The 19,977-nt window shown below is 43.1% G+C and overlaps 1 protein-coding gene across 1 annotated transcript; it reads right to left on the bottom strand.

The window, feature by feature from the left end:
- Positions 1-2,753: 2,753 nt before the first annotated feature.
- btbd3b (BTB (POZ) domain containing 3b) lies at positions 2,754-13,218 on the bottom strand. The gene is made up of 4 exons (XM_061790701.1): positions 12,315-13,218; positions 11,545-11,635; positions 9,925-10,043; positions 2,754-4,989 (listed from the first exon to the last, which is right to left on the bottom strand). The coding sequence occupies exons 1-4, from the start codon at positions 12,623-12,625 to the stop codon at positions 3,957-3,959; spliced, it is 1,554 nt and encodes a 517-aa protein (XP_061646685.1). The 5' UTR covers positions 12,626-13,218; the 3' UTR covers positions 2,754-3,956.
- Between the last annotated feature and the right edge of the window lie 6,759 nt (positions 13,219-19,977).

The raw sequence follows: 19,977 nt of genomic DNA, 5'->3' as shown, positions 1-19,977 counted from the left end.
TTCCTGAGCCCATGTGATGATATCCTTCACACATTTATGTCGGTTTTTGATGCAGTGCCGCCTGAGGGATCGAAGGTCACAGGCATTCAATGTTGCTTTTCGGCCTTGCCGCTTACATGCAGAGATTTCTCCAGATACTCTGAACCTTTTGATGATATTATGGACCGTAGATGATGAAATCCCTAAATTCCTTGCAATTGTATGTTGAGGAACATTGTCCTTAAACTGTTCGACTATTTTCTCACGCACTTGTTCACAAAGAGGTGAACCTCACCCCATCTTTGCTTGTGAATGACTGAGCAATTCAGGGAAGCTCCTTTTATACCCAATCATGGCACCCACCTGTTCCCAATTAGCCTGTTCACCTGTGGGATGTTCCAAACAGGTGTTTGATGAGCATTCCTCAACTTTTTTGCCACCTGTCCCAGCTTTTTTGGAATGTGTTGCATCCATAAAATTCCAAGTTAATGATTATTTGCTAAAACAATAAAGTTTATCAGTTTGAACATTAAATATCTTGTCTTTGTAGTGTATTAAATTAAATATAGGTTAAACATGATTTGCAAATCATTGTATTCTGTTTTTATTTATGTTTAACACAACGTCCCAACTTCATTGGAATTGGGGTTGTAAAATGAGCCTTTGGTGCCACTTTTTGTATGAAAATTGCAACCCTCAATAGGCCTTCCAGGGTGATTGTTATTACTTTGTGTGTGTATCCCTCTTGTGTATCCATTTTCTTTTGAAAGTGTGGTACTGTGTACTGTAAATTCTTACATTTATCAGTAATACAAATATTAGACTGCAAACCGACTGACCAAGTTAAACAGTATACATGGTTTAGAATGTGAGTTAATCCCATAACCTGGAGATAGCATTACCCTTTAATGTAAATATTTCTCGAAAAATATGACAAAATCTGTACTGGCTTCCTCATTATTACCCACAGAGTGAGTCTGGGCTTTTCTTTACTGACAAACTAATTATTTTTAGATGGCTAACCATGTGTTTTAGTTTCATCCCTGTGGGACTTAATTACATTTCCTTCAACCGCGTCTGAGTGGTCTCCTGTAATAATCGTCACCTCTCATTAAAAAAAGATTATTCTCAACCAAGAATGGCTCATCACATAGTAAGTGCATGATGTGCGCATATAGACAAAGAGTGACATCAATTTTGCAATTGTAATCTGTAGGAACTGGTTGGGTTGTTGCAATTGATCAGCTGTTTTTTGGGAATGTAGAGTGGAGTGGCACTTCCTGGATTTTGTGGTTGAAACATAGTTTTAGATCATTCAAACCCAACAGGCTCGCCTCAGTCTCTTGGCACACTGTTTCCACTGTGTAATTAATGGCCTTGCTTATGTAGTGTACTGACTAAAATGTGTTGAACTGTATTTGTTTGAATTGCTGTTGTGAAAACTAGTTAAAAGTTTGTTTGGTTCTTTGTGTGGATGGATACTGGGGTGTCCTGCGTTCCGAGGGATCTGTGAACATTTCAGGGTTTTTTTTGTTTTAATGATTGATTGAAGGGGCGGTGCGTCCAATGGGATTGGGGGAAGGAGGTGGGTCGTGGGGAGGAAGAGCGGGAGATGCGGCGGGGGGAAGAAGAGTTTTTTGGGGGGTCTAGACCTGGTTTTTCGACGTGAACGGATTTACTGTTTGAACGCGAACAGATTTTTGACTGTTTCAACGCCAACGGATTTACTCTTTCAACGCCACGGGTCCTGCCTGCTGAACGCCACGGGTCCTGCCTGCTCAACGCCACCGGGCTGCCGCTTCGACGCTACAGGATCCAGTTGCTGTGCCTACTGAAGCGTTTTGAGGGCGCGTTCCTACGGCAATCGTTTTGGGTTTCGTTTCCCCAGTCAACTGAGGGTTCAACGGTTTTGTGAGTAGTGCCAGTGAGGGCTACATGTGGGGGCTCGTCCGGGATCTGAACCCGGGACCTCTCGCACCCGAAGCGAGAATCATACCCCTAGACCAATGGACGCACCACCCCTTCAATCAATCATTAAAACAAAAAAAACCCTGAAATGTTCACAGACCCCTCGGAACGCAGGACACCCCAGTATCCATCCACACAAAGAACCAAACAAACTTTTAACTAGTTTTCACAACAGCAATTCAAACAAATACAGTTCAACACATTTTAGTCAGTACACTACACTTACACCATGCCCTCAGATTTATTGATAATCAACTATCTGCCATACGATCACAAGAGTAATAATTTTTCTCACCAGGTTTCTTAGAGAAAATAAACTCCCTCTAATTGCATGACTCACCTAATCTCACCATTCAGCACTGACAAATTGTGTACTATAAAAAAACCCACATACAATTAATTCTGTCAATTCTTCTCATTCCATTCCGTAATCACATGCTTGGATGGAGATGATTGTCACGATTTAATTTAGGTCCACATCCATGTTATTGTTGTGTTTAAAACAATAATGTAGCTGCATTAAATTGTTACTACCTTAAGGTCGTATGACTTTTATTATGCTGGTGGTAACTGTAAAGCTTGAGATGGATTTAGAACATAGCCTTGTTTATATTGGATATTGGAAACTGTGTTCAAAATCCAGTGTTGTCCATCCCTCTTAAGATTTAATTGCATCGTGTACTTTCATCCTTCCTTTGCTGTTGACTTCAACACTAATAGACTTCAGTCGCTGTTTACATGCATTGAGGATGTATAAAGTTGCAATAGAGTATTATCTTTAGTTTATGGAAGGAAATCACAAGTAATGAGTATCTCTTGTTGTTCTTTATTTGCTTCATCAACAATCATCCACATTCAAAAGTCACCCAGCATGTAAACACGTCTTGAGCGCCATCCTTAGTCCTCGTCAGACCAACCTGCAGATGCTCTTATACAAGATTTAAATTTCACTCAAACAGTCATATATTTTGAAGAACAACTAAAGAAAATTAACACCTTTGATTACAAAACATCAGTGCAATTCTGCAACACACAATACACACACTTCAAGTGTGCTGCATCTCAACAAAGACGAGTCTGAAAGAGAGACAGCTTTACACACGCACCCGCGCGCACACAAAACATACAGACGTGCGCGCGCGCACACACACACACACAGACACACACGCACAGTCCACCATTGATCTTGTTCCTGTGAAACAAACCTAAGGTGCAAGAACAATTAGCAGTACACATTAGACTGCAATGCAGTCAGAGAAGAAAAAACAGGAGAGAAACCTCTAGAAGTGAAAGGGGATAGCTTAGCTTCGCTTTTAAAAAAAAAAAAGATCATTTATGTATTTTTACTGTGAGTATAACAACACTGATGGAGTTATTGTGAGAGGGGTGATTGTAAGTGCAGAGCATCATGCTACAGAGGGTAAGAAGTGTCTCATAGCGCTCCCTAATCTAAGACCTCTCATCATTAGTAGATTCATAGTACCAAAAAGCAGCACAACCACTCAAATACAAATGCTTGATGAGTGACACAGTACTTTGACTATAAGTGGATGTATTTATATTCCCCTCCATTACAATGCTGACAATCTATACAGATAATCGCATGAACTCATTAGAGAATACAGAAGAATGTGACGTATTGCTACTATATATGTGCATTCAATGCAAACATAGCAATAATATTAAGTGTAGCTATTCATCATAAAAGTTATTTCTGTCAAGCTTAGTGTGTCCTCATATACATTTAACAATTTACATATATCCATATGTACATGCACTTCAAGTGCAAAATAGATTTCTTCATATTTTCATCTGTATATGTATTTCTACATGCCAACATCTGAGACATACATCTGGCCCTCATCAGGGCAATCATTCACCTAAATCACACATAACACACATAAGACCTTTTTCATTAGTCAAACAGCGTATAACGATAGTGGGAAAATAAATAAATAACAGGCCACGCTACACAAAGTGATCATTTTTTTTTATCTCAAGTGCAAACGTTAGGCGTAGAAGATAAGCTCAGGAATCTGACCACCTTGCACGCCTGTGCCATTAGTGCTGTCTGAAGAGCACTGGAATTGAAATGTCACTTTCCCACATTGCACCTCTGTCATGCCTTCCTGTCCAAAGTAGCTCAGCTCATTCCCATCCAGAACCACACTAGCGGTGTAGAAGGTATCGGGCTCAATCTGCACCGGGTACTCAAACCACACTGGGAAAGTGTTGCTGGAGCCGTCCGAGAAGTATTTGCTGAGGTTTTGTCCCATTAGCACTCCCTGACGTTTGAGCTCTATCTTGGCGCTGTACTCTGTTGATCCACAGCTGGAGCCGTAGAGTCCGAAACCCGCAATGAAAACTCGTTTGTCCACAGCAAACTGTATGCTGTCACAGCGGCCTCGATAACGCCACTGATTGCTTCGGTAGGCGCAGGACTGGAACCTGTGGCAACGCTGGGGTGTCAGGCCCTCCCTCGGCTGGCTGACAAATTGAAGTTCAGGCTTCTTGGCAGCAGTGTACCAAAGGAAGATGTCGTTGGTCTCATTAAGTGTCAGCACGCCTGACTGAGCTGCTCCATTGGCAAAGTCATCCAGAGCCATGGTGGGGATGCGTATCAGGTACATGGCCTTGTCCAAAACCTTCCGCTTGTTGTCAGCAGACAAGTTGAGCTCCTGTCTCTGACACTCTGCTTCAGCCCAGCTGAGCGCCGCCTCAAAGACAACAATCTCTTTAGCGTTGAGTGTCTCCCGCTGGAGGATGCTCTCGAGGGTCTGGGAGTCGATGTCGCAGAAACCCTCAGAGCGTAGCGCCAGCTCGGCCTGGGCGTCGATCACTTCCCAGCAGCGCTGAGTCAGCTCGGGCTCTTCGAACAGGCAGCTCTGGGAGAGCAGCACGCAGGCGTTCTTGGCGCTCAGGCTGGTCTCCAGGAAGTTTACGCAGGCCCGTGCCAGGTGGGGAACAATGTACTTTTTGGCAGCGTAAAGAGTGGCTAAGACTGTGTCAGCGCTCAGGTCAATCTCATCACAGTAGATGTACCTGTTGACACAAACGTGGTTTGCTATGATGAACTTGTTCATTACTGTATACTGTAGAGCATGCAACTTTGAAAGCAAGGACTGGCGCTATCTATAAGGTGGTACCTTGGCTGAGGAGTGCCCCAACTTACAAGCGTTACTAGCCGTTGCTTGGTCCAATTTTTTGTTATGTGTTAGGAGAAAGAAATTTGAGGAACATGTGGCCTTCATATATGATGCTGCTGGAATGAAGTGGACGAAAAAAGTTTAGAGGAGTATGTAGGAGACCTCCCACTGAACTAGCAACCCAAGTGACTCCTGGCTCTTGACGTCATTCACGAGGCCTTGCCACTTAAATTCACATCGACACCCAAACGTACTACACTGTGTATATATCACTTTTCTCTTTTATTTGTTTTTATATGTATGTTACAATGCTATTACTTTATTAGGGACGTGGAAAAATATGGTGTTTCTTTTTTGCTAGAACAGATTAATAGCATTTCAATTCATTCAGTGGTGAAAATCAATGTGATATCCAGTGGTGCCTTGTCTTTCTTGACAATGCTCGTGACTCAAAACACTCAAATAAACTGTCCTTATTGAAATGATTTTTTTAGTGAAAAAAAGAGGAAAATGGCACTCTACAATATTTTTACAGTATTTTTTTTTTTTTTTTACTTATAAAAACAAAGTAATAGCGTAATTAAATGCCCCTGGACATTGTGCTCCTTCTGTTGTGTGTGCCTTGGCCACTTCTTCTTCTTCTTCTTTTCCTTTCGGCTTGTCCCGTTGGGGGTCGCCACAGCGCGTCATCCTTTTCCATGAGAGCCTATCTCCTGCATCCTCCTCTCGAACACCAACTGCCATCATGTCTTCCCTCACGACATCCATCAACCTTCTCTTTGGTCTTCCTCTAGCTCTCTTGCCTGGCAGCTCCATCCTCATCATCCTTCTACCAATATACTCACTCTCTCTCCTCTGGACGTGTCCAAACCATTGAAGTCTGCTCTCTCTAACTTTGTCTCCAAAACATCGAACCTTGGCTGTCCCTCTGATGAGCTCATTTCTAATTTTATCCAACCTGGTCACTCCGAGAGCGAACCTCAACATCTTCATTTCCGCCACCTCCAGCTCTGCTTCCTGTTTTCTCTTCAGTGCCACTGTCTCTAATCCATACATCATGGCTGGCCTCACCACTGTTTTATAAACTTTGCCCTTCATCCTAGCAGAGACTCTTCTGTCACATAACACACCTGACACCTTCCTCCACCCGTTCCAACCTGCTTGGACCCGTTTCTTCACTTCCTGACCACACTCACCGTTGCTCTGGACGGTTGACCCCAAGTATTTAAAGTCCTCTACCCTTGCCATCTCTTCTCCCTGTAGCCTCATTCTTCCCCCACCACCCCTCTCATTCATGCACATATATTCTGTTTTACTTCGGCTAATCTTCATTCCTCTTCTTTCCAGTGCATGCCTCCATCTTTCTAACTGTTCCTCCAGCTGCTCCCTGCTTTCACTGCAGATCACAATGTCATCTGCAAACATCATGGTCCACGGGGATTCCAGTCTAACCTCATCTGTCCGCCTATCCATCACCACTGCAAAAAGGAAGGGGCTCAGGGCTGATCCCTGATGCAGTCCCACGTCCACCTTAAATTCTTCTGTCACACCGACAGCACACCTCACCGCTGTTCTGCTGCCCTCGTACATGTCCTGTATTATTCTAACATACTTCTCTGCCACTCCAGACTTCCGCATGCAGTACCACAGTTCCTCTCTGGGTACTCTGTCATAGGCTTTCTCTAGATCTACAAAGACACAATGTACTTCCTTCTGACCTTCTCTATATTACCCCATCAACACCATGAAGGCAAATAATGCATCTGTGGTACTCTTTCTAGGCATGAAACCATACTGTTGCTCGCAAATACTCACTTCTGTCCTGAGTCTAGCCTCCACTACTCTTTCCCATAACTTCATTGTGTGGCTCATCAACTTTATTCCTCTATAGTTGCCACAGCTCTGCACATCACCTTTGTTCTTAAAAATGGGCACCAGTACACCTTTCCTCCATTCCTCAGGCATCTTCTCACGCACTAGAATTCTATTGAACAAGCTGGTCAAAAACTCCACAGCCACCTCTCCTAGATGCTTCCATACCTCCACAGGAATGTCATCAGGACCAACTGCCTTTCCATTTTTCATTCTCTTTAATGCCTTTCTAACTTCCCCCTTACTAATCATTGCCACTTCCTGGCCACTTGCCTCTTCTACTCTCCCTTCTCTATCATTTTCCTCATTCATCAACTCCTCAAAGTATTCTTTCCATCTACCTAGCACACTGCTGGCACCAGTCAACATATTTCCATCTCTATCCTTAATCACCCTAACCTGCTGCACATCCTTCCCATCTCTATCCCTCTGTCTGGCCAGCCTGTATAGATCCTTTTCTCCTTCTTTAGTGTCCAACCTGCCATACATGTCATCATCTCAATGTATTCCTTTCGCCTCTCCTCGGTCCTCTCAGTGTCCCACTTCTTCTTAGCTAACCGTTTTCCTTGTATGATTTCCTGTACTGTGAGGTTCCACCACCAAGTCTCCTTCTCTCCTTTCCTGCCAGAAGATACACCAAGTACTCTCCTGCCTGCTTCTCTGATCACCTTGGCTGCAGTGGTCCAGTCTTCTGGAAGCTCTTCCCGTCCACCGAGAGCCTGTATCACCTCTCTCCGAAAAGCTGCACAACACTCGTCCTGTCTCAGCTTCCACCACATGGTTCTCTTCTCTGCCTTTGTCTTCCTAATTTTCCTCCCCACCACCAGAGTCATCTTACACACCACCATCCTATGCTGTCTAGCCACACTCTCCCCTACCACTACCTTACAGTCGGTAACCTCCTTCAGATTACATCGTCTGCACAAGATGTAATCCACCTGTGTGCTTCTACCTCCGCTCTTGTAGGTCACCCTATGTTCGTGCCTCTTCTGGAAAAAAGTGTTCACTACAGCCATTTGCATCCTTGTTGCAAAGTCTACCACCATCTGTCCCTCCAAGTTCCTTTCCTGGATGCCGTACTTACCCATCACTTCTTCATCACCCCTATTACCTTCACCAACATGTCCATTACAATCTGCACCAATTACGACTCTCTCTCTGTCTGGGATGCTCAGAACTACATCATCTAGCTCCTTCCAGAATTTCTCTTTCACCTCTAGGTCACATCCTACCTGTGGGGCATAGCCACTAATCACATTACACATAACACCCTCAATTTCAAATTTCAGCCTCATCACTCGATCTGATACTCTTTTCACCGCCAAGACATTCTTAGCCAACTCTTCTTTTAAAATAACCCCGACTCCATTTCTCTTCCCATCTACACCATGGTAAAATAATTTAAACCCTGCCCCTAAACTTCTAGCCTTACTGCCTTTCCACCTGGTCTCCTGGACACACAATATATCAACCTTTCTCCTAATCATCATGTCAACCAACTCCCGAGATTTTCCTGTCATAGTCCCAACATTCAAAGTCCCCACATTCAGTTCTAGGCTCTGTGTTTTCCTCTTCTCTTTCTGCCGAAGAACCCGCTTTCCACCTCTTCTTCTTCTTCTTTGACTTCGACTTCGACCCACAGTAGCTGAATTTCCAACAGCGCCCTGCAGGTTGACGGCGCCGGTGGCGGACGTTGTTAACCCGGGCCACGACCGATCCGGTATGGAATTCTTTGGATGAACGCTCATATTTGTTTGGCAAGGTTTTAAGCCGGATGCCCTTCCTGACGCAACCCTCTGCATTTATCCGGGCTTGGGACCGGCCTACAGTTTGCACTGACTTGTGCCCCCCATAGGGCTGCATTGTGCCTTGGCCACTATGGGGTAGTTTAATACAGACGTACATAATACAGAGAGAGTTTCTCAGAGGTTCACAACTGAGTGACTCGGTAAGCTGAAGTAATAGTAATAATTTTTCACAGAGGTTAAAGAATATATACCTGTGACAATTGTAATATTGTCTGTCTACATGTGTTGCTGCACTGTTTATGTTCTAATATCAGTTGCTTAAAGGGTTCTAACCACTGCAATATTGTAATTTCATTAGCCCGTCTATGGCATTTTGCAATCTATGTTAGTATTAAGCTAGTAGACTTTTGTAAATTATGTGGTTTGATTAAATACACGTGAAATTATAAACTTCAAATTTAAACACTGTAGGTATGGCAATAAACAGCTTGAAGCAAGCACTTGTTGACTATCTTCTGCTTGGTGTGAAGTTCACTGCCACCATATAGCTACTTAAATTTTTGCTCGCCACTCAAGACAAAAAAGCTCTTCCCTCTAAACACTCCTAAACCGGTCACTCGTAAGTCGAGGCAGAACTGTATCTTGGTCCATGTTTGATAGTGGAAATACTACATAAAAATGCAAGCATTTCCCCGTTATTGTTTATAAAAAATTTACAAGCAATGATACAGTAATGTTGTCATGGCTCTATCCACTCAAAGCAATGTGAATGGGATGTGTGCCTACTGTACAGTCACTGGCAACATTGTTCAGCTGTACAATTTCATGAGATGGTGCCCACTGATTGAAACTGTCAGAGAAATATTCATTTAACAACATGCATTATGTCATTGTAGTCTGTTGTGGTGTAGAACTCCACTTCATCCTACTCAGAGGTAACACTCGTGTGATCACTCGTTTGGCTAAATTAGGTAATAAAATATTTGAAACACCTCTCGGTGTGATTCAGTGCCGTTCTATCCCACTGCACACTAGAACCACCATAATAAATATTCATTATTGTTTAGGCACTAAATTCCTGATAGTGACGTGACAAACGAAGGATTTGAAAAGACAATCCAGGGGTGAGCTATATGAATAAAGATACATAAAGATAATATAACAAATGGCCAATAAATATGTATTGGCCAAACAGAAGAGAGGATGCTTACTTCAACATTGCCAGAAAGGCAGCTGGTTCCACATCCGGAATATGAATCTCATCGTCGTTTTCAGCCAGTTCACCATAAAACATGGCGTGAAACACCGAGCTGCCCACAGCTAAGACATACTGGTAGAAAATGGAAAAAGAAATGCATTAGTTAATTCAACACATATTTACATATTTGATTTAAACAAGAGATGCTTTCACCTGATAGTTGTAATAGGACTTAAATAGTTTGTGAATGTGCAACTGTGTACTTAAAGCACAGCTGTTGAATGATTCCCCAGTTGTAATTAATGTCGGTTGCGTTTGTTCGGTTTCACTTATAATGAGCAGTCCTCAGCCAGATAGAGCACTATTTACCCTCAGGATGAAGAGGCACGTTTCTAACGAACAAGATTGCATCTGATAGAAATAAAATACATTTCTAATCACACCATTGAATAGTGAAAATTCAATTTCCTGAAATTAATGACTAATCACAGCTTGAGTGAATTGACTGCAACATAATGCTGACACTAATGTTAGAAATGAGAACAAATCCATTAATGGTGCTACTTACTCGTGTACAACGTCAGTTTGTGTTTGGGGGTAGGCAGGGTAGAAGATTGTACACTTTAAATGCAAGTTGGTTGGGTGTGGCATATACAGTATTCCTACTATACAGTAAGTAATATTGCAGTGAACCCAGTCTGTGTTACAACACAAGGATACACTGATATTAAAGATTATTTTCCATAAAGTGAGGTCATTTGTGGACCAGTTTAAGATGTGCTTAGTCGCACCTCTTGGCTCTTGGCAATAAGTGCCAAATGGAGACAATAAAAAAATGCTGCATTCACTGTCATTTAATCCAACTGGCATAATGTTTCATCTTTTAAGTGCAGTCAAGTCATCCACCATGTCCTTCCATAACTGCCTTCTCAAAGTGCACTAAGTAATCTACAGCCAGCAATAATAGATTATACATTCAGGTCTCATCAAGATGAAAACAAAACTGCTCACACGGGGCTGATCTGAATGTGACAACACACGGTAGCCTTTTCATGGCTTAAAAGTAAAAAATAATAATCTGTGACTTAATGTGAATTTTATTATGTATACTAATAGAACAGACATGCTTTAAGGTGATGCCTATTGTCCAGGCATATAGTGTAATTAATAATTTATGGTAAAATCTATGAGCCATCGGATGTTCAAACAACCACTTCCCAACAAGCAAAAAAAAGGATGAAAATAGCCTTGATTATAATAACGATTGCTCTTTGTAATGCATACATTGTGCGGCAAACGTAGAAAAGCTTCTTGATTATCTACATGAATAAGATGAGCTTTTCAGTTAGATAAAAGCTGAATACTGTAATTGCATTTTTTTTTCTTAAGATGACACAAAGATGTAGAAGTTCCTCTTGTGAGGAACAAGGATGAATTAACCCTTCTCCCTTTTTTCATTCAGACTCATTAACATAAATAATTGAGGACTGTCTCGAACCAGGCATACTATGTGGTGCGGAAGCCAGAGTGGAGCACAAAGGATTTCAGTTCCGTGAAGTGATGATGAAGGTTTATCAAATGCTGATTTTGCTCATCTGTTTTTTTTTCCACCTAATGACTGTAAAATTCTTACTCTGTGTCCTGGCAGCCGCTTGGTCCTTCCAGGCTGACCCACCACAAAGTGAACATCTGCCATCAGCTCATTGTTGTACATTACGGAATTTCTGAAAGCACAAAGAGAGAAAAAAAACATTTTAAAGGATTTAATGCCTTGAGTATGGCATAGTATGTGTAAGATAAAACGGCAGTTTAAATGAGGTGAAAGATGTAAAACACCAGAATATATAGTTATATATATGTTATGACTTCTTACAAGTACTTGCTTAAACATTTCTGCCTCTTTTAATGTGAAGTTTATGCCTGTAACTTCATAAATGAGAGAATAACTGAAAGCTGTCTACAAATGGCCCCACAATGAATCTGGGTTCATGTATTATTGAGCAGAGGAGCATGTCACTGGTAGGTAAACAAAATGTTCTGGAGAGACAACAAAGCCCGGTCAAAAAAAAACAACAACACATTTTGCACCGGACAGCTGGGATCTTTTGCCGTCGGGCCAAAGTAAATATTTTGCCCTTAGGAAAGAACAATCTGGGCCTGTTGTGCATATAAAGTGCACTTCGTGCCCATCCAACCTCTTTTAGAGCGGCAAAGTCTGCAGGCGCAAAGGTGGTGTCAATGAGAATAACCCCAGCAGATGAAGGGCAGAGTGCAGGGAACACTCACTTATACATACACACAAAGATGACGTTTATTTTTTTATATTCTGTTTCTTTCTTTCTTTCTTTCTTATTGAAGAGCCATACATGTGTCCGATGTTTAAGAGCGGATGCGGTCGCCTACCTTTCTCTGATTGTGGAGTAGAGTCCTTGCCAGTTACAGTTATGTATGGTGTTGTTGTTGTTGAGGTTCTGCTGCTGGTACTGTTGCACAGTTGTGGCAGGTGCCGGCTTTTTGGTGGGAAATATGTCCGCTGCCATCTTCTTCTTCTTCTTGTTCCTCAGAGTTATAATCTCATAGCAGACTGGGGGCAGCTTGGGGCTGCCACTGGCATTCCCCTTCTTGGAGCTTTTGCTTGACTTGCTTTTTACTGACTCAGGCAGCATTAAGAAGAAAGTCAGACATTTCATGTTCCTTCCCTTGGCATCGACCATGAGTGTGTTCAACTGCTGAGCAGTGGAAGAGCACACAGAAAGGACATTCACCGAGAGGAGACAGCTGCGAGGGAGGACCTGGGAAGATGACAGCGCAGGTCGCACGACTGGGACGCAGTGCAGCACTCACTAATCCACTATATGAGAGTTCAAAACTTGCTCATCTCTATTTTTCTAAAGATGAAGTTCACACTTATGATCCACTTTTTTTCTGTGTAAACTTTGATCCGCTCTTGGGAATCCCATTGCCGCTTGAGAGTGATGAGACCCGCTCTTATAAAATCGCCTCTTCCTCCCTTATCGCTCTGCTGAGGGTTGGTCTGACAGTCCCAGATTTAGTGCTGCTGCAGTGGTTCTCACACAGACAGCTGCGATGCTTCGGTCGCTCTCATCTCCCACTCTTACTCCAGCTGTGTCTTTTCTTTACAGCTTACTCTCTCATCTTTGGAGCGCTTCCATGTTCTCCTCAACACTTCCTTCTCGTGCTTCTTCCACCGAGCGCAGGCGTCATCCTGGATGCTGCGTTTGCGGATGCTGCGTTTGCGGATGCTGCGCTGCTTTGCTCCACCGCTCGTTCTGCTGACTACAGAGATGGGAGAACACAGAGGAGACCCTGCTCCAGCCCCTTCTACACCGCCCCCCCCCCCCCCCCCCCCCCGGCCCCACCCCCATCCCCTCGCAGTACACAGAACTCCTCGTAGTACAGCCAATGGCAGTGCACAGCTTTCTTGATTGGCTCATGCAGCAGTGTGCAGCACACACTTGAATATGCAATTGTCAAAGTCTCAATTAAAGAGACAGCTATCTGTCACAGGAATTCCTCTACAAATCGACTTCCTGTTTCCAGTGCCTAAAGCCATCACATTCAGGCTGGAATTTGAAAGGGCAATGCAATTATGATGCTCTGTTGAAGGGCAATTTGATTAACAGATGCATTTTCTTACATTTCTAGCTCCTCTAAAACAGGTCTCTGTAATAGGATACTTTTTGTTGTTCACTTGTACCAGATATGCAAAACCTTTTCAAATTAGTCAAACAAACGATTCATCTGAGATACTGCATTAATACAAATTGGCCCTTCCACGTGCTTGCATGGGTTTTGTCCGAGTTGTCCGTCTTCCTGTCATATTCAACAAACATGGATGTCCATATGTGCCCTGCAATTGGCTGGCAACCAATGTAGTCCATCTCTCTCCAGCTCACCCGCGACACTAATGAGGACAAGCAGTAGAAAATGTATGTATGTGTGCGTGTTTCCATTGTTTTGAATTTGATGAATTAGACTTAATCGAGAATCTTTAATATCCCTGACCATTGTGAGGCGCCACATTATTTTCCACTATTATAAGGACCTCGATAGCTTCTACATAATATAGAATGTTCTGAACAAACAAAAATATAGAAAGTAATTTATATTTAAATATTTAATATTTAAAAATACTACTACTACTACTACTACTACTACTACTACTACTACTACTACTACTACTACTACTACTACTACTACTACTACTACTACTACTACTACTACTACTACTACTACTACTACTACTACTACTACTACTACCACCACCACCACCAGGCGGCACGGTGGTCCGACTGGTTAGTGCGTCAGCCTCACAGTTCTGAGGACCCGGGTTCAATCCCCGGCCCGCCTGTGTGGAGTTTGCATGTTCCCGTGCCTGCGTGGGTTTTCTCCGGGCAGTCCGGTTTCCTACCACATCCCAAAAACATGCATTAATTGGAGACTCTAAATTGCCCGTAGGCATGACTGTGAGTGCGAATGGTTGTTTGTCTCTATGTCTCGATTGGCTGGGAACCAGTTCAGGGTGTACCCCGCCTCCTGCCCGATGATTGCTGGGATAGGCTCAGAAAATGGATGGATGGATGGACTACTACTACTAGTAGTAAAAATAATAATATCCATTTTTCATCCATTTTCAACACCGATTATCCTGGTTAGGGTCACGGGGCGCTGGAGCCTATCCCAGCTGACTTCGGGCGAAAGGCAGACTACACCCTGAACTGGTCGCCAGTCAGTCGCAGGGCACATAGGCACGGACAACCATTCGCACTCACGTTCACACCGTCACTGAGTGGGAACTGAACCCACGCTGCCTGCACCAAAGTCAGGCGAGTGTACCACTACACCATCAGTGACTAAATAATAATTAATAATATTTATTTTATTATTAATTCAATATTACATTTTTGTCTTTTGCACCTCCTTGAGTCAGTTCCAGCTAAATGAAACCTATTCACCAAATGTCTTTTTGGTGAATTTACGTATTTTCCGAAACAAACAAAACAATATAGTATATCTAGGACTGAAAATTGTTATTAAGTCCTCTCTTCAGAAGAGTAGACTGAGAAGTAGCCATAAATGCACACTGCGCTTTTGCACAATGTATAATGCATGTGCTTGTGCTTCTCTTGTGCAGTTGCCACTTTGCACATTGGGGGATTCTATTTAAAGCAGCAGAGTTAAGATGTTTTAAATGTTTGTGTGGGATAGTACGAAAGTATAAAATGTTTAATATTGTATTATTTATACTATACATGGTTTTGAAATGTTAAAATGTTTAATATTTACCTTGCTTGAAAGTTATTTTTATATTTTTTTTTTACAAAAACAAAAGTAAAGCAAAATCCTAAAAGACTGAGCAGTGTGAAAAGAATAGTATTTTTTAAATCCACTTCCTTGAGCCACAATATTGAGCTTTCCATAATCCCCAATTAACTGTCTCAGTGTTTGCTGCACTGAGGAGCATTAGGCCACAAATCTCCCTTATAGTGTGGGTGATGTAGAACAGAAACATTTGCTATGGTAACATGGGACCAACGTTACAGGCCATGGTGCTCTCAAAAGCTGGGCCACTAGAGATGTTACCTTGGAAACCACATCCACACGTTTCAGCAGGACGGACGTTTGGTACAGAGCACCACTGACTATGGTGCAGTAATACACAATTAATTCTGCAGCCTTCTTTGACAAGACACATGCAACTTGTTTTAAATGCTGTCCACCACACATTGTTTAAACAACAGTTTTAGGATGAAAATGATGGAAGTATATACCGCAGTCATCCTAAATGACTTCCTGCTTTCATCAACTAAAAGTGCAATGTTCCTCTTCACACATCTGGAATTCTGAAGTTGAATAATGATGGCGTAGTCACAGGATCCACCTTCGTTTCACATGTTGTCAATTTTGTAGTAGCATTTTTTCCCCCCAACAGGAGTGTGATGGTGTAGTAGCGCAGTCATCCAGTCCTCAGTTTTGTGTACAAACAAACACATCCAAATATGCAAAGATGAGAATTTCGTTTATTGTGTTCCTCTGCATTAATTATTGGAATATATTGTTTTTGAAAGAGAAGAGGGCAGTTTTCTGCTGTTCTGTAATTAGTATAAAAATGTGCATTGAATTTATTGGCTTTTTCACACAGTCAAAATAATCCAAATATGTTTTGTTCCTAGTATAACACTCTTTAATTATTATTAATACAGCCCTATGGGGGCACAAACCAGTGCAAACTGTAGGCTTGTCCCAAGCCCGGATAAATGCAGAGGGTTGCGTCAGGAAGGGCATCCGGCTTAAAACTTTGCCAAACAATTATGAGCGTTCATCCAAAGAATTCGGTTCCGGAACAGTCGTGGCTCGGGTTAACAATGTCCACCTTCGGCGCTGTTAACCTACAGGGCGCCGGTGGAAATTCAGCTACTGTGGGTCAAAAGTGGGTTCTTAGGCAGAAAGAGAAGAGTAAAGCACAGAGCCTAGAACTGAATGCGGGGACTTTGAATGTTGGGACTAAGACAGGAAAAGCTCTGGAGTTGGTGTACATGAGGATTAGGAGAAGGCTTATATGTAGGTGGTGATGAGGGCTGATTGTTGACAGGTGCGCGGCTTGAGGAAGGTGCTGAAAGAGAGCGGAGGGGAGAGGGAGGGGATGAGAGGGCGCAAAGCTCCATCCAGGCTCCAAAAACGGTACTGCAGGGCAGTAAATGACAGTAATTACTGGCTATGTCCCACAGGTAGGATGTGACCTTGAGGTAAAAGAGAAATTCTGGGCGGAGCTCGACGAAGTAGTTCTGAGCTTCTAAACAGAGAGACAGTCGTGATTGGTGCAGATTGTAATGGACATGTTGGTGAAGGAAACAGGGGTGATGAAGAAGCGATGGGCATCCATGAAAGGAACTTGGAGAGACAGATGGTGGTAGACTTTGAAAAAAAGGAACTAAATAGCTGGATTGAACAATTTCTTCCAGGAGAGGCAGCAACATAGGGTGACCTACAAGAGCAGAGGTAGAAGCACGCAGCTAGATTACATCTTGTGCAGACTATGTCATCTAAAGGAGGTTACTGACTAGTGGGAGTGGTAGGGGATAGTATGGCTGGATAGGATAGGATGGTGGTGTGTAAAAGGACTTTGGTGGTGGGGAGGAAGATTAAGAAGACAAAGGCAGAGCAGAGAACCACGTGGTTGAAGCTAAGAAAGAAAGTGTTTTGCAGCAGAATTGGTGAGACAGGCTCTCAGCGGACAGGAGGAGTTTCCAGAAGACACGACCACAACAACCAAGGTGATCAAAGAAAGTGGTAGGAGAGTACTTGGTATATCTTCTGGTAGGAAAGGAGAGAAGGAGACTTGGTGGTGGAACCTCAAAGTACAGGAAATCATACAAGGAAAGACGTTAGCTAAGAAGAAGTAGGACACTGAGAGGACTGAGGCGATGAGAAAGGAAGACATGGAGATGTGACGTAGGGCAAAGGTGGAGGTGGAAAAGGCCAAACAAGAGGCATATGATAACATGTATGGCAGGTTGGACACTAATGCAGGAGAAAATTATCTATACAGGTTGGTCAGACAGGGATAGAGATGGGAGGAATGTGCAGCAGGTTAGGGAGATTAAGGATAGAGATGGAAATGTGTTAAATGGTACCTGTAGTGTTCTGGATAGATGGAAAGAATAGTTTGAGGAGTTGATGAATGTTGAAAATGAGAGCGAAGAAAGCATAGAAGATGCAAATGTGGTGGATGAGGAAGTGGCAATGATTAGTAAGGGGGAAGTTAGAAAGGCACCTAAGAGGATGAAAAATGGACCTGATGACATAACTATGGAGGAATGGAAGCATCTAGGAAAGGTGGCTGTGGAGTTTTTGACCAGTTTGTTCAAGAGAATTCTAGCAGGTGAGAACATGCCTGAGGAATGGAGGAAAAGTGCCCATTTTTAATAACAAGGGTGATGTGCAGAGCTGTGGGAACTATAGAGGAATAAAGCTGATGAGCCACAGAGTGAAGTTATGGGAAAGAGTAGTGGAGGATAGACACAGGACAGAAGTGAGTATTTACGAGCAACAGTATGGTTTCATGCGTAGGAAGAGTACCGCAGATGCATTATTTGCCTTCATGGTGTTGATGGGGTAATATAGAGAAGGTCAGAAGGAAGTACATTGTGTCTTTGTTGATCTAGAGCAAGCCTATGACAGAGTACCCAGAGAGAAACTGTGGTACTGCATGCGGAAGTCTGGAGTGGCAGAGAAGTATGTTAGAATAATACAGGACATGCATGATGACAGCAGAACAGTGGTGAGGTGTGCTGTAGGTTGGAGGAGGAATTTCAGGTGGAGGTGGGACTGCATCAGGGATCTGCCCTGCAGTGAAAGGAGGGAGCAGGTAGAGGCATGCACTGGAAAGGAGAGGAACTAAGATCAGCCGAAATACGACTACATCCATCCATTTTCAACACCGCTTATCCTGGTTAGGGTCGCGGGACGCTGGAGCCTATCCCAGCTGACTTCGGGCGAAAGGCGGACTACACCCTGAACTGGTCGCCAGTCAGTCGCAGGGCACATAAAGACACGGACAACCATTCACACTCACATTCACACCGTCACTGAGTGGGAACTGAACCCATGCTGCCTGCACCAAAGTCAGGCGAGTGTACCACTACACCATCAGTGTCTTTATATATATATATATATATATATATATAGAGAGAGAGAGAGAGAGAGAGAGAGAGAGAGAGAGAGAGAGAGAGAGAGAGAGAGAGAGAGAGAGAATATATGTACATGAATGAGAGGGGTGGAGGGGGTAGAGTGAGGCTACAGGGAGAAGAGATAGCGAGGGTGGAGGACTTTAAATACTTGGGGTCAATAGTCCAGAGTAACGGTAAGTGTGGTAAGGAAGTGAAGAAACGAGTCCAAGCAAATTGGAACGGGCGGAGGAAGGTGTCAGGTGTGTTATGTGACAGAAGAGTCTCTGCTAGGATGAAGGGCAAAGTTTATAAAACAGTGGTGAGGCCAGCCATGATGTACGGATTAGAGACGGTTACACTGAAGAGACGACAGGAAGCAGAGCTGGAGGTGGCGGAAATGAAGATGTTGATGTTCTCTCTTGGAGTGACCAGGTTGGATAGGATTAGAAATGAGCTCATCAGTGGGACTGCCAAGGTTTGATGTTTTGGAGACAGTTAGAGAGAGCAGACTTTGATGGTTTGGACACATCCAGAGGAGAGAGAGTGAGTATATTGGTAGAAGGGTGATGAGGATGGAGCTGCCAGGCAAGAGAGCTAGAGGAAGACCAAAGAGAATGTTGATGGATGTCGTGAGGGAAGACATGAGGGCAGTTGGTGTTAGAGAGGAGGATGTGGCAGATAGGTTTACATGGAAAAGGTTGATACACTGTGGTGACCCCTAATGGGACAAGCCGAAAGGAAAAGAAGAAGACTATTATTTATCAATGTGTAAGCTTCATGATTTGAGTGCCAATACAGTCGGTAGACTGATTGACTGATCATATACTGTATGCGGTGGAGTTGGCTGTCGGCCAGTCTTGCGTTTGAGCTCAGATAAGAACTTAAGTTATGGAAGAGCTCTTCTGCATAGGGACACCTGCCAGGAGGTCTGGCAGAGAAAGGGGGAGGTGAGAAAATCAACTGTGATGTACGCCTGGAAGAAAGACTCATGCACGACACACTCATGCACACACATGGACACACACATTCCCATCTCTGCTTCCATTAATGCAGAAACACTCTGAAAAAGTCATAAATTAGGGTACCTTCTTGAGTACTGAGCTGCCATAAGGGTTGCCTCAAAGGTAAAATCATCCATCTGTGTAGTTTGTAATGCATACTTGTCATCACATTTTCACGAGCAAATGACAAAATTGACTAGACTTTACCACCAGGTAGCACTCTAGTTATACTTTACAAAGTGTAGAGGGTGGGACGGAGACCAAAGAACTGACCAAACCTGACAACACATTAACTGAGCTCTATTTTGTACCAGTACAATGATGACTGTTACATTTAAAGGCTTTTTCTTGTGTATTCTTGTCTGTCCAGTCATA

The sequence above is a fragment of the Phyllopteryx taeniolatus genome, chromosome 11 (assembly GCF_024500385.1).
Source record: "Phyllopteryx taeniolatus isolate TA_2022b chromosome 11, UOR_Ptae_1.2, whole genome shotgun sequence".
In the NCBI taxonomy this organism is placed as follows: domain Eukaryota; kingdom Metazoa; phylum Chordata; class Actinopteri; order Syngnathiformes; family Syngnathidae; genus Phyllopteryx; species Phyllopteryx taeniolatus.
This window is presented reverse-complemented; position numbering and strand designations above follow the sequence as displayed.